This window comes from Xyrauchen texanus, chromosome 39, assembly GCF_025860055.1.
Source record: "Xyrauchen texanus isolate HMW12.3.18 chromosome 39, RBS_HiC_50CHRs, whole genome shotgun sequence".
Lineage (NCBI taxonomy): Eukaryota > Metazoa > Chordata > Actinopteri > Cypriniformes > Catostomidae > Xyrauchen > Xyrauchen texanus.
This window is the reverse complement of record NC_068314.1, coordinates 8,079,559-8,092,662: the sequence shown is the minus strand read 5'-3', so window position 1 is coordinate 8,092,662 and position 13,104 is coordinate 8,079,559. Positions and strand designations below refer to the sequence as shown.

The following is a 13,104-nucleotide window of genomic DNA, read 5'->3' as shown; positions in this document are numbered from 1 at the left end:
CTTCTTATAATCTAGGCCATCTTTATGTAGAGCAAAAATTATTTTTAAGATCCTCTGAGAGTTCTTTGCTTTGAAGTGCGATGTTGAACTTCCAGTGACCAGTATGAGGGAGTGTGGGAGCAATGACACCAAATTTAACACACCTGCTCCCCATTCACACCTGAGACCTTGTAACACTAACGAGTCACATGACACCGGGGATGGAAAATTCCTAATTGGGCCCAATTTGGAAATTTTCACTTAGGGGTGTACTCAATTTTGTTGCCAGTGGTTTAGAAATTAATGGCTGTGTGTTGAGTTATTTTGAGGGGACAGCAAATTTACACTGTTTACATTGTAGCAAAGTGTCATTTCTTCAGTTTTGTCACATGAAAAGATATAATCAAATATTTACAAAAATTTGAGGGGTGTACTCACTTTTGTGAGATACTGTGTATGTGTGTGTGTATGTATGTATGTGTATACATGTATATGTATATATATATATATACATACATATACACACACATACATACATACACACAAATATATATGTATATCAGAGTTGCACTCCCTGCAGTTGTATTTGAACGAATCCTCATCATCTGTCTGCTGTCAGAATGGTTTGTTGTTTGTACAGCTTGAGTTGTGCTTAGGCTACTTTAAGATTGAATTGCTGTGATGGAAGGAAGATTCTTTATTACAGTCTTAAGGCATGATTAATTATGTTTATAAAGCGGTATTTTCAATATAATGCTGTCAATTTAACGCGTTAAATTGACAGCCCTAGTACTAACAAATACCATGTAACAATAATATACCAATCCAATGTGTATTCTTTATCAGGACACAGTGTAACACTTTAGACATCAACTAATAAACTTGTTTATTATTATTAATCCAAATAAATGTATATCTCAGAAAGAAAGTAATTTTTATTTAATGGATAAACAAGCCAACTGACACTCAAGAATAGTTGGGGTTACAACACATACACTAGCAAACATCAGGGGAGTTTGAGGAGGACTCGGAGGTAAGCCCAACAGTGTTTAAATACATCAAACATGACACAGATTTCACACTGAACACCTCTCGCACCTTATTTTCTGCTGTCTCTCTCTCACCCACACACACACACTTTTACAAACCTACAATTGCATACAAAGACACAATCATGCAAGAATATTCCACACTCATTCAGCATCTCAAATCTGCACCCTGAATACATGCGAACACGTTTATTTTGATGCACGGGCAATCCACTGGCAGTGGGTGGGGGTGAGGATACACCATTCTCAAACACATTACACCATCATAATGCCAACTGATGCACCATGGAAAATGAACCCAACGTTCACACTGTATCATTCAGCATGCTGACGCTCAAATCAGACTAGTTTTCACTGCTGTGCAAGAAATAAAATGAAAAACTAATTGTACAATACAGCCCCAAACTGACATGTAAAAAAAAAAAAAAAAGAATGAACAATAATATAAAAACAAAACAATGTAACAAACATCTAAAAAAAAAAAAAAAGTAAAAACAATATTTTCTTAGAATTACTCTTTTTTTTCTGGCATTTGTCACAGTGGTTTATTTGTATTTTTTGACATCATGAATAAAATAAACAATGCAACTGGCACACAACAAAAATAAATATATAGAGAGATCTTTTTGTTCTCTTTATTTTGGACCTGTGCTCAAACCAGAGGCCCATAAGTCAGAGTTTTAAAGTCCCTACAGGGCTGGAACTTGTTTTCTTTTTTATTACAGTATATCTCATTATTTAAGTCTTCAGTATTTCGCATTTAGATCTATTAGACCTGTCTTCACCACAGCCCAGTGTTGGCACATAATGTAAATAATCATGCATCATCATCACTCTTTTTGCTTTATTCTATATAACATATTTTTTTTACCAAGGCAGGAGATCAGCCCTACTTCAAGTATTCAATAGTTAAAAAAGGACCTCAATACACCTCCAAGAAGGTAAGGTTTGATGTGTTTTGTCCTCTTGCTGTGTCTAATAGTACAATTATAGACTTGCACAACAGACAGACAACAAAACATTAAACAGTCCTAACCAGAAGCGATGCAACAATTTGCCTGTCGACACGCAAAAACAAAACCTACTTTACGCAAGTAAAAACATACAATGAACGAAATTGAGCTTACACCTTAAAGGCCTATGCAAGTACATGAACGCAGACGCATCTAGCTACACAAGCTCAATTTTGTGCATTGTTGTGTTCTAAAATGTGTCCGAATGCAATTTTTAACAATGCTAGTAGGCGCTGAACACTCAATGTTGCTGCAAGGGGCGCTATGACGGACATTAGTTTGAACTGTTTGAACTGTTTGCTTCTACGGTGAGTTTTCTCTTTCAAGACAACCACTGTCATGGGGAAGCAACAGTTTGAAGAGAATATTGCTGAGCAAGTAAGTCACTGTACAGTAGTTCTTGCAACTTACCCGAATAACACAACCAGTTTAATGGCAAAGACTTTTGAAGATAACTCTCTTGACCACTTGTGAACTGAGATTTGTTACTGCACAGAAATGCAAGAACGCATGTTCAGCATTAACCAGACCATGCGTTGAGAATGCCTTGGCCAAGTGCCTGCATCTGCATATGTTTCTGGCCTAAAAGTGAAAATATTGCATGACATACAATCACAGCCAATCAGAAGTTTTGGCCAGTGAGATTTCATTTTAGGATTGGTCTGTCCAGTGGGACATGACAGAAATCACCCGTTGCCCATCGCTTGTCACGACTGGCTAGGACGAAAACTGTTTTATCACCTGTCGCCCATTGCATAGTGCCTAGTTAGGACACAGAGTTAGAATTTCAGCTAAAACACTCATTGTGTTTGAAACTGAATTGCCATTAGCAAAAAAGGACTCAAAACATCCAAGAGACAGAACAGGGAATCACACAGTAAAGATATTCTGGATCAGCAACTGTTTGTTGTAGAACCACACCAGCTAAATGTTCTAGGATGCAACAGGAACTTTCCAGAGAATAAGCAATGTAAGACTGACACTGAACATTCAAAAACAAGAGACTCAACAGAAGTCGTTTGAAAGGCATTTGGAAAGCAAGAGCATTAAATGCAACATGGAAGCACAAACAGTTCAATATTAACAGTCAGATCTTGGCCATATTCTGAACGATTTTGCAAAAGTCCAAATGAGAACTCTACAACTACAGACAACAGCAGTGAAATGACACATTTAAGACAACGTAAGCTATCTTAACAATATATTGGCCATCTCAATGAAATTTTTCACTTTAACAATGTTGATAATGCTTCTTACCCTCAATTTCAGGTTTCAGTCCATAATGTTGTAGACATTTCAAACAGATCTCATTGCTTTTTATAATTTTGTTTTGTTCTTGCAAGGTGCAACATAAAGCTTTTTCTAGATAAAGATTCCGTAAATTCCACCATAGTTCCTGCAAAAAGACCTTTTGTTATTTGTTTAATATTTTGCATAGACCCCAGTGCCAAGATCTTATAACAGGAGCACTGTGAGGGCCAAACAGATGATGGTAACACACATAAGAAAATGGAAACCGTTCTCTTGGATATCTGACACAATTGTCTGTCTACAGTAGACACACTTTATTTAGCTATTATTTCTCTATGTATATATCTACTATCTATATATAAATAGGCACTCGCCACCATGTTGTGACACTATGAGAAGTTTGGGTTGGGCGTTTTAGCTCCTGGTGGTAGCTTCGCCAATACCTGGTGGGGTGGTAAGTTAAAGGAGGAAAGCCATCCCGTTTATGGGACACTCAGTGTGAACTGGCCCTGCAAACAAGTCTAACCAATCACTCTTGTGAGCTCTGGGACATTCTAGACCTACCTGTGATCTGTGGAACATAAAACTACAACCTGCAGGTATAGGTTGGAAAAACATCTCAATTAACTTCCATAGAATTGAACAGAACTTGCACGATGATGTCCTGGAGCATTACAGCGTTACAGACAAAAGCACAGACAGCCTGATCAGTTGATGTCCATAGATTACTAGAAATCTAATTAACTGCAGATTGTAGCCATGGCTGTCTCCATCTCTTGGGCCTGAACACCAGTTAAAGCACCATTTGAAATGGTCCCTGTTGGAGGTACATAGGTGCATGACAACTTAAATGCAGACTAGTCCTGGGGTTTGGAGTGGAGCTCAAGCAAGAACAAATGGGCAAATCTGGTTAGTATGTGATGTGCGTTATCAAGGCTTGAATGAGTGCAGTCAATTAGGTGGATTGATTTGTTGCTTCTTTCAAGAGGTGGGGCTAGATTAGAGTGGGTGGGGCCAGACTATGAAGGGGAGGGGCCAGACACTATATGCATGCACTGGTAGCATGTAACAACCAGGATAACAGCAGCTGCAGCTGAGCATGTCTCTCATCTTATGATGATTGAGCAATGAGAGTCTTCAAGGCAAACGTCTTTTGAAAAAGGACTGCACCAGGAAGTGACACTGCTCTATAATCCAGTCTTCCTGTCTATTTTGTTTTTTATTCATCTGTAAAAACAAAACATGGTTAAAAAGAATCACTTTGAGAGTTTGGGCTAAAAGTAATATTAGTGAATTTACAGTAACATTTACCTGCTCAGGTGGTCATCTCCAGCTTTGCTCCTCCCACTCACACTAATGCTCTGCCTCTTTCCTTAATGCATGGATATAGTGGGGCCCCATCCAAAAGAATGAAACTGATTATAGATAAAGACTGGCTAAGTGGACAATGTGTAATTTTATTTGCATGGCATGGCTTTGTTCCTCCATTAGTGATTGAATTGTCTATTATAGAAGGATGAAAAGAGAAGAAAGAAAATAAGACAAGGACAAGGAGAAAATATAATAAGAAGAGCAGTCATCAGAATTTTGTTTGGTAAAACACCTAAACACGTAAACAGACACCAATCAGTTACGGATCTCACCCCATAAAACAATATCATTGCTTTGGTTTTGAAATGTTTAAGCCCAAATTCCTTCTTCATCATCCTGAGGTCAGCATGAAATGAGAAGTAGATGAGTTAAAGGTGAAAAAGCAGGTTGTTGAGATAACAGAAATATGATTTGTTGAATTACAGTAAGTGAGAGGCAGATTTATTACAGATCCAACCCCTGCTGAAAAGACCAGTTTAAACTAGGGCTGCACCAATTCAATCCTATGTAGCAATTTTATTTCTCACAGTAGTTAATCGATACATAAAATAATCTTGTCCTCTGGTGTTGCTCTTAAATCTCATTCACACTTATTTTACAGTACATCACTTGTTCCCATTTGGTACATCTCGATCATTACAACGTGCAAAAGACCAATGCCGTTCACATCATTGATGTCAAACCCTTGAAGCAGCATATTTGAATGACCTGGAATATTAAGTAATTTATAGTTGTTTTTGATGACGTGATTCATCTCGTTGTATTGAATCAAGTCATATGTATTGTTAGGTACTTTGGAGATACAACTGGTCAATGCAGATTAGTTCTGTTTTGGTGCTGTCTGGTTGGCCGACCAAGATGGTTTTGCTGTTTAACCTAATGAGACAACATGTTTTTGCTGGTTACGCTGGTCAACTACAGTAATACAGTCTTGCTGGTTAAAAACCCTAGGGGTGAATTCACTAATCAGTTGTGGCACTTATGCGTGTGGCATTTTGGTGCGAAAACTGGGCACAACACAAAACTGAGACCACAGAGTTTGGCACAACACAAAACTGAGACCACAGATTTTGGCTCAATCACACAGTTTAATTATATAGTAAGAAATAAGTAATTATGTAAAATCACTGAATAGCAATATCTCTTTGTTCAAACAACAGCCAAAACCTTTAAATGTTTATATATTCTTCATAAGAAAAGGATGCACTTCCAAAAACAAGTTAACTTACCATCTGCACCATAAGCCTGAAGCAACTGCATCCTACACTTTTTTATTTAATTAATCCTTATAAAATAGTGGTCACCAGAATACCAGCATTCAAAACACATATGCTGGTCTTTTCAACAGGGCTAGCCATAACATGCATTGCTGTTTTTAGTTCACAGCTGTTAAAAGACATATAGATTGTATAAGACATATTACAGAGGGTCAGATAAAAGACATATAATGGACAGAGCCAGGTTTTAAATTGAATAAAAAACAAATAATTTAATTGGATTAAATTTACACATATTTTGTTATTTACAACTATAGCAAAACAATTAAGTTTACCTGAGTTACCATACAAACCTGGTCTGGGGTGGGTCGGTGTCCGGGATGGGGCGGCCCACGGCCTGGACCTCGATGGTGTAGAGGTGGAGGTTGTCGTTGGTGTGGGCCCTGAGGTCCGGGGTGTGGGGGGTGATGGGGGTGCTGCTGCGGGTGTGGGAGGGGCTGAGGGTGGGGGCCTTGCTGAGGTGGGGGCCCGTGGGGGTGCTGGGGGTGTGGATGCTGCTGTGGAGGGACCCCGGTATGAGGGTGTTGAGGGTGTGGCTGTTGGGGTCTGGGCAGGTGTGGGTGTTGACCAGGCTGTTGAGGGTGTTGCGGGTGGGGATATTGTGGCTGGGGGGGTTGTTGTGGGTGGTGGGGTGGAGGCTGAGAGTGTTGGGGATGTGGTGCGTGTGGGTAAGGGGGCTGGTGAGGTTGTGGGCCTTGTGGGTAGGGGATCTGGGGTTGGGTTTGGGGGTGGAGGGGTTGCATATGGGGGGTGGAGCATGAAGGTGGTAGTGGTCATCCTCGTAGTTGTCGGCAATCAGTTTCATCCTGCTCTGCGTCTAAATGGATACAAACAAGTGTACTGGATAAATACAAGAGAACCGTGGTGGTGGTGGTGTAACTTATCAACCTATTTAATTGGCTGACTTCTATGCAAATTTTGAAAGTCAGAGTGCACAAACTGCAGAGAAATTCATGTTTACAAAGACTTCTGATGAAGAAGTAGATGCGAAATTTGAGAATTTCTGTGAGACTTTCTGAAATCATCATGGTCCTATCCAGGCCCAGTTCTACATGGAGCACCCTCAGTTGAATATAGAATATTGAACATTGGAAAATCCTTAAGATTTTGAAAAATCCATTAAGAGCATTGCAATAAAATAAATAAATAAAAAAAAAAACCTGCACAATGAGTCAATATATTAGGCCTACAATCAGTAAAGTTCAATTAGACTTATGTCTACTTTGCTACAGAGAAAACTTAAGCGCTCAAACTATAGTTCATGGCCATGAACATGTTTTCAGTGTCGAGGTAATGTTCCCTCTACACTGTGCACTGGTCACGTGGCCACTCAATCAAATAAAATGCTATAATAATGTTTTTCCCTAAAAGTCTGTGAATCTTTAGATGTTCGTCTTCTAGAGGACGAGTTTTAAGAATGGAGAGCTGAAAAACACAGTATTCAACATGTTTGAGATTTATTGAAACACCACAGTGGGATGAGCTCCTCTAATAATCTATTAAAATAAGTGTTCGACAGATATGCATTTTTCATAGGTCTATTTATAAACCATTATAATTAATATTTTAATAAAACCATTAAATACCATCACCGTATTAGTGTTTTTATTTATTTATTTACAAAGCAGGAATTTAGAAAAACATTTTTTTGGTGTGGTGGAGTTTTAGATTGCTATAATTTCTCTGAAAATGTATATGAATAGTAATAAAATACGTAATAATTATATCAAAATGTGTTACAGATATGGGTTTAATTAAAAGGTGGTTCATCATTTATTTTGCTCTCCCATATGTTTTGGCTGCTATACTTGTAAAACAATCAACATTACAATAAAGCAAGGAAGTCTCAGGTATATTTAAATTTGCTTAATGCTAAAGGTTAATCTCATTCTTATACAGCATGTCCATGGAATGCCCACAGACCATTCACTGTGATTATGATACATATTAGAGCAAAAATGGCAAGAAGATTCAGTCGGACTCCCTCGCATGCTTTAGGTATCTCTTGTGAAACAATTGTGCAGGTTTTTATCATCAAGTTCTTCAAGTTTTCTTTAAAAGTTAACAGACTGCTTCAATGAGCACCTCGGAAGAACTAGTCTTAAACTTTTTATTATATTTGCCAAAGCTTGCAAAATGTATGGCACTGACTCTTTCAAAGATATTAAAGAATTGCTACTGTTTGAAGCAGAATAAGTGATTACCAATTTGTGTTAAATGTCAGGTTCCCCGTCTATCGCTCACTTTGACGTTGTGTCGAAGAAGCGACACTAGGGGTCTCTATTGAGCGCCGAATATACCTCTGATCTATGAAAAAAGGCCAATGAGAAGTTGGCAGACAGAATTTGCATGTCCCGCCCACAAACATACAGGTATAAAGGCGGGGAAATGTGTCGGTTTCATTCAGAAATTTTCTTTGGAGCCGATGGTTGTGTATGCTGCGAGTCACACACCTGTTCCTCTACCTCTGAGCAATTACTGCTGTTGGATCTACGGCGCACTTCAGTGGCTTTCTCCTTCTCTGCACGGCAGTGCAGTTTGCCCCTGGGCGCTTCGACAGCGCAATACTAAAAGAGTGTTGTATAAAAGAGTGATTTTCTCTAAGAGAGTATTTTCCTCTTAAAAGAGCAATACACAGCGCCATTGAACGTTGCGGTCACTGCTTTCCCTCAACTGAAGGAACGGCACACCAGCCACAAAAAAAGTTAATAAGAAAACACTGAACATGCGCAGCGCAGCCTTTTTTTCTTGCCAGAGCGGGAAAACACTGGGGAAAAAAACTGCAACAGAAAAATGGGTCTATCCGGAGCTCCCGAGAAGAAAAAGTGTCTTTGTTCGTATAATAAAGAATTGGAGAAAATAAATACATGGTTAAAACAGTTACAGGTGACCCTAAAAAAGGAGAGTGCAGGGTATGCCACCGAAGTTTCACGGACAGCTCTGCTGAAACATTTCAGTGCCCCAAACATGACAGCTCTGATATCTTTGGCTTTGAGCATTCCTGTCACCAACGCGTTCGTGTAGAGGGTGTTTTCACTGATGACTGCTGCGTGGACAGAGACAAGGAACTGAGCATCTGTGGACCTCATCAAAAGTGAACTCCTGGTGAAAGTGAACACCTACACCTGCCAGGAGTTCTACAGTCATAATGAATGAGATGGCCCTACTCGAAGCAGCCAGATCAGACAAAAAAAAAAAAAAATTCAAGATGCACTAAATCTGGTAAGAACGCATTTAATCTTTCTAGTCTTTAATAATGTAATTGATGTGCTTATAATTAGTTTGTATCGTAGACCTCGTAGAAACTGAGTGACATTCACAGCGCCGTCATTAACATTTAACATCACTGCAAAAATACATATAATATAAAATTAATATTTATTCACCTATTACAATAATAGTAAGTTATCTCTCCCTCGTGTCCTGCATTGTCCCGCAAAATCTGCTGACCTGCAACAGAGCAATAGCCAGGTGGTCACCCTATCATATGGTCTTTACCTCACAAATATATAATTACCGGTTAAGGAGGTGTCCTTTAAACTGTTACACCATTTTTACCCAGTCAATTTTTATTTAAGAAACATGCTCCCTGAAATAGATCAACTTTGCTCCTTCTGTAATGCTGTAGATAAATCTGCCCCTCATCTTTTTTGGGAATGTGTCCACGCAGTAGTATTTTGGAGAATTTATTTTAAATATATTATTTAAATACTCTTTGTACCTCCAACAACTCCAATGCATTGAAAAGCATTGCACTATGTAATGAATATAATGTCTTGGTATTATTGTAAAATATATCTGTAGTATTGTGTACTATGTATACCCCTGGCTTGTTTAAAAAAATATATTAAAATATCTGACACAATTGTTCATTAAACAAGCCCTCATAATAAATCTCCAACTGATTGACAAATTCACTTGTGAAATGGATTACACATACATACAGACAGTGGCATGCAAATGTTTGGGCACCCCTGATAAAAATTTCTGTTGCTGTGAATAGCTAAGCAAGCAAAAGATGGCCTGATTCCCAAAAAGGCATAACGTTAAAATGACACATTTCTTTTATATTTTAAGCAATTTTACTTTTGTATCTTTTACAGTTTCAAAATAACAAAAAAGGAAAATGGCCTGAAGCAGAAGTACTTCGGGCAGTACTAAGTACTGACCCTGCATGCAACACCCTAGCAAGTATCACAGCTTGTAAAAGCTTTTTGTTGTCAGCTAAATTTCTTTAAATTCTTGTTTGGGGGATTTTAGCCCATTCTTCCTTGCAAAAGGCTTCTAGGTATGTGAGATTATTGGGCCGTCTTGCATACACTGCTCTTTTGAGGTCTATCCACAGATTTTCGATGGATTTTAGGTCAAGGGATTCTGAGGGCCATGGCAAAACCTTCAGCTTGTGCCTCTTGAGGTAGTCCATTGTGGATTTTGAGGTGTTTTTAGGATCATTACCCTGTTGTAGAAGCAATCCTCTTTTCATCTTCAGCTTCAGCTTTTTTACAGATGGTGTGATGTTTGCCTCTAGAATTTGCTGGTATTTAGTTTGATCCATTCTTTCCTCTACCAGTGAAATGTTCCCCTGTGCCACTGGCATCAACACAAGCCCAAAGCATGATCGATCCACCCCATGCCAACAGTTGGAGAGGTGTTCTTTTCATTAAATTCTGCATAATTTTTTTCTCCAAGCATACCTTTGCTCATTGTGGCAACAAATATAGATTTTAAATTCATCAGTCCACAGGACTTGTTTCCAAAAAGCATCAGGCTTGTTTAGATGTTCATTTGCAGAATTCTGACGCTGAAATTTGTGGTGAGGATGCAGGAAATGTTTTCTTCTCATGAGTATTCCATGAAGGTCATATTTGTACAGGTGTCACTGAACAGTGCACCACTACTCCAGAGTCTGTTAAATCTTCCTTACGGTCTTTTTTATTTGCCTTTCTAGCAATCCTACAAGGAGTTCTCTCTAAAAGGTTTCTTGGTCTTCCAGACCTCAACCTGACCTCGACCATTCCTGTTAACTGCCATTTCTTAATTACATTACAAACTGAGGAAACGGCTACCTGAAAACGCTTTGCTATCTTCTTATAGCCTTCTGCTTTGTGGGCATCAATTATTAGAATTTTCAGAGTGCTAGGCAGCTGCTTAGAGGAGCCCATGGCTGTTGATTGTTGGGACAAGCTTTGAGGAGTAAGAGTATGTATAAAGCTTTGAAATTTGCATCACCTGGCCTGTCCAAATTATAATTGTGAAGAAGTCATAGCCCTAACAAGCTAATTAAGGTCTGAGAATCTCTTGGGGTGATTTATGTACACTACAGTCGCGGTGCTGTCTGAATGGATCAAGACATACTTGCCTCGGATCAGCGGGAGAAACCTCCGCAGGGCAAGAAATACAGCCAGCAACTCAGTTTGATGTGTCAAAGTAACCGTGGGCCCATCCAGGGGCCGGCGGTTGCGTGCTCATTGCACACGGCACCCCAGTGTTTTTATTTGGAGGCATCTGTGGTGAACACGATGCGTCTGGACACCTGCTGTAGGGGGACACCTGTCAGCAGTCTAGCTCCATGTCTAGAAAAGTGATGCTCTGAACCAGGGAGAGCTTGCTTTTTCCCAGTTGACCTGAATCCCTAAACGACTGAGGTGCCTGAGCACCTGGTCCCTGTGAGCGCATAGTGCCTCTCGAGAGGTAGTTGAGTATGCGGATGCCCACTTCCCTTAGCGGGACAGGGACGGCCTCTGCGACCTTCGTGAAGACATGAGGGGACAGGGACATACTGGTATGCCCCGCCCTCGAACCGTAGAGAGGGTCAGTGTTGGGGCAAAATCGAGACGTGAAAGTATGCGTCCTTCATGTCTACCGCTATGAACCAATTTTAATGCCGAACGCATGTTAGAATGTGTTTTCCGTGAGCATCTTGAACGGGAGTTTGTGCAGAGCCCGGTTGAGAACTCGCAGGTCCAAGATTGCCCTCAACCCAACTCCTTTTTTGGGTACGATGATGTAAGGCTGTAGAAACCCTTCTCTATCTCGGCTGGATGGACAGGCTCTTTAACATCCTTTAGTAAAAGTGTAGCGATTTCTGCACGCAGACTGAATCGCGTAGTTAAGTCGGATGGTCCTGGCCAGCCAGCGCAACGCGTTGGAAAGCGTAAGCCACGTGCCCAAGCTCTGCGCTAGGGGCGCTAAGGGGACGATCGCTTTTGACATACGTGGTGGGGCTTTGCAGCGGCGGGGAGCAGGTAGTGTTGCGTCGGGAGGCAAAGTTGCGTCCTGAGGCACATGTGCTGAGAAAAGACTCAAAGCACTTACCTAGCTCCGCGTACCCGGCAGGGGGCGGGTTAGTGACTGAGGAGGAGGTCTTAGTGAGGCGTCCTCTGGCCTCATCACAACCGGCCAGCCGGGATTGTGTACGTTGTACAGTAGTGGGTGTGGTGGTGAAGTTTCTACGTCCATAGTGCCACATTGCCTGTAAGAGTTTGATTCCGGGGCACCGCGACAATGCCGTTTGCTAGGTGACCCAAGGAATGAGGAAATTGCTCTCTTATTGACAATATGGGTACCGCAGCCAAAGGGGGTGCGGCAAATGAAAATAAGGAAAACAAGGATTTTCACCTGGGGAAGGAATGGTCTGGCTACCAGCTCCTCTTCAAACATCTCGTGCCTTGGGTGGTCCATCTCAGGAACGCTTGGGAGCTTTCTGCGTCCTCAAAGAGGTTCGTGAGATGGGGGGCATCCGCTTCCTGCAGGTAGCTCAACGCTGGGGCTGAGAGCTGGGCCCTGGTTGAGGAGGAGCTACCTGTTCGTTCTGCTGGGCAAAGTCTTCAATGGTGTCGCACAATAGACTGAGCTGGGAGATGGGGGCATTGACAAAGCGAGCATCTCGACCAAGTTTAGCCACAGATGTCGTTCCTGGACCACAAGGGTGGCCATCGCCTGTCCAAGTGCCCGTGCTGTGACCTTCGTAGCCCGGAGGGCGAGGTCAGTAGCAGAGCACATTTCCTACAGCACATCAGGATCAGACCACCAATCAAAACTTGGTCGATCAAGACTCTTCTCATGGACTAACCTTTGGTCGACTATCAGGTGGCAGCCATACTAGAGACTCTAATCTTGACTCAAACAAGTTTCAATGTAAAATGTATTAATTAATTTATTTAT

At 40.8% G+C, this 13,104-nt stretch overlaps 1 protein-coding gene across 4 annotated transcripts in view; it reads right to left on the bottom strand.

Moving 5' to 3' along the window:
* Positions 1-404: 404 nt before the first annotated feature.
* LOC127632964 (ERC protein 2-like) overlaps positions 405-13,104 on the bottom strand; it is a 127,493-nt gene continuing 114,793 nt past the window's right edge. For all 4 annotated transcript variants that reach the window (XM_052111811.1, XM_052111814.1, XM_052111812.1 and 1 more), the window contains 4 exons: positions 6,234-6,757; positions 4,936-4,999; positions 4,604-4,795; positions 405-4,519 (listed from right to left, as the gene is read on the bottom strand). In XM_052111811.1, the coding sequence (XP_051967771.1) occupies positions 4,712-4,795; positions 4,936-4,999; positions 6,234-6,757 (672 nt within the window). In that variant the 3' untranslated portion in view covers positions 405-4,519; positions 4,604-4,711. The remainder of the gene's footprint in view (positions 4,520-4,603; positions 4,796-4,935; positions 5,000-6,233; positions 6,758-13,104) is intronic.